The sequence below is a fragment of the Petaurus breviceps genome, unplaced genomic scaffold (assembly GCF_028583685.1).
Source record: "Petaurus breviceps papuanus isolate PSGF00001 unplaced genomic scaffold, PetGlider_PUasm1.0 103, whole genome shotgun sequence".
NCBI lineage: Eukaryota > Metazoa > Chordata > Mammalia > Diprotodontia > Petauridae > Petaurus > Petaurus breviceps.
The window spans coordinates 3,287,214-3,289,254 of record NW_027185588.1 but is presented as its reverse complement, the minus strand read 5'-3'; the positions used below and the strand labels follow the sequence as shown (position 1 = coordinate 3,289,254).

The following is a 2,041-nucleotide window of genomic DNA, read 5'->3' as shown; positions in this document are numbered from 1 at the left end:
CATGATGGGGTTCAGGGCTGGGGTTTGAGCTAGGATTGGGATGGGGGCTCAGTGCTGGGCTTGGATGTGGGGACTAGTGTAGGGTCTAGCACCATAAAGGGCTCGGGAGTGGATCAGAGGGGAAAGGACAGCTCTTTGGTTCCTCCAAGACATCTCATTGACTCTCTTTGCCCTAACCCAACTCTCTTTCCAGTGACGGCTGCTCCCACGCTTCCTGTCCATCCTTCCCTGCCTGTAAGTCTGGTCCCTGGGATTAGGGAGACAGGGATTTGGCCTGTGGGAGGTATTAGGGGTGGGTATCCTGAGAATAGGAGCGAGAGTCCCAGCCTGTCCTCCCTGCTGTTCCTGAGCTGTCCAGGGCCTGGGTCCTTTAGGAGGAGGCAGAGGGAGCTGGAATGGGTAGATGGGTAGGACTGGGGAAGGGCAGTCACAGGGATAGAAAGCTTGATTCAAGCTTCCCAGAAAGGATGGGGGTATGCACCCCTTTCCTCCTGAGGCAGTAGAAAGTTACTTGTTGCTTGACACTTCCTGGGTGACTGACCCCATGTACTCTGGTCCCCAGAGAAGGAATGATACCCTCAACTCTGATGGATACACCCCTGAGCCAGGTGAGTCTTGGGCCAGAGAAGAACAAGGGGTCCTCACTGTCTGTGTGTTCTCTGGAGGAGAGCTTTGGGGAGCTGTCTTCCAAAAGCTGAAGGGCTGCCCTGGGGGAGAGAGGCTAGATTTGTTCTGATGGGCATGGGCTGGGGATGGAGTCAGGTTTAGGCTCCGTAGAAGGAAACGTATCCTAACAATCCTTCCCAAAGTGGCATAGACCACCATGGATGATAGTGAGTTCTTCACTCCTAGAGGTCTTCAAGCGGAGGCTGGTGGATTCTTTTTGATGGATGTTGTGGGTGGGGGTGTATATGTAGAATTCCCGCTCAAGTTCAGATTCAATTAGATCAGGAGTTCTTTCGCTTGTTTATGTTTTGGACCAGGCTGGGGAACCTGTGGCCTCAAGGTTATATGTGGCCCTTTAGGTCCTCGAGTGCAGCCCTTTGACTGAATCCAAACTTCACACAACAAATCTCCTTAATAAAAGGATTTATTCTATAAAATGTGGACTCAGTCAAAAGGCCACACCGGAGGACCTAGAAGGCCACAGGTTCCCCACTCCTGTATCTGGACCCTGAGGCCATCTGTCTGGTGAAGCCCATGGCTCTCTCAGAATTATGTTTTTAAATACATAAAATAAAAAGGAAACCAATTCTACTGAAATACATTCACCAAAGCAAATTTACAGAGCCTGGGTTAAGAACCCCTTGGAGATCCTCTCTGGATTGGAAAGTTTCTGGTCCGGCAGAGGTCTTCAAGTGTTCCAAGGGAGTCATTGGGAGGCAGGAACCCAAGGAGGGGAGAGACTTCCCTGGAGGGGCTTCCCAGTGACATGTCAAACACAGATGCCAAGCCCGTGCATGGCGCAGCAACATTGGGCCAGGGGGCGGGGGAATGTGGCACCTTGGGTGCCGAGTAGTGCCCCCCTCCCTTCTGTTGGCAGCATGTCTGAGCAAGAGTCAAGGAGAGAAGTCTCGGGTGCTGCCCATGGACACCAGCGTGTATGAGAGCCCCTACAGTGACCCCGAGGAGCTCAAGGACAAGAAACTCTTCCTAAAGAGGGAGAACCTGATGATCGATGAGGTGGAGCTGGGCTCAGGCAACTTTGGCTGCGTCCGCAAGGGGGTCTACAAGATGAGGAAGTAAGAGGAGCGAGGGCTGGGGTGGGGCTGGGGCTATGGCTGTCTGATAAATCAGCCTCCCCTCATGCTGCTGCTTCTTGGGAAACGAGGTCCATGGAGCTCACGTGACTTGTTCAAGGTCACACTGGCACTAAACAGCATCAGTGGGGTTTGAATCTATATGTGCTGGCACTCCTTAGTGGCAGCTAGGGAAGCCATAGCCATAGTGCCCAGAGTGCTGCACCCGGAGTTGGGAAGATTCATCTTCTGTGAGACCCTGGACAAGTCACTTAACCACCCTGCCTCAGTTTCCTTGACTC

At 52.8% G+C, this 2,041-nt stretch overlaps 1 protein-coding gene across 1 annotated transcript in view; it reads left to right on the top strand.

Annotated features, from left to right (window-relative positions):
- The window catches only part of ZAP70 (zeta chain of T cell receptor associated protein kinase 70), an 11,397-nt gene that overhangs the window by 5,264 nt on the left and 4,092 nt on the right, over window positions 1-2,041 (top strand). The window contains exons 6-8 of the mRNA XM_069106239.1: window positions 194-234; window positions 563-608; window positions 1,544-1,745. Of these exons, the coding sequence (XP_068962340.1) occupies window positions 194-234; window positions 563-608; window positions 1,544-1,745 (289 nt within the window). The remainder of the gene's footprint in view (window positions 1-193; window positions 235-562; window positions 609-1,543; window positions 1,746-2,041) is intronic.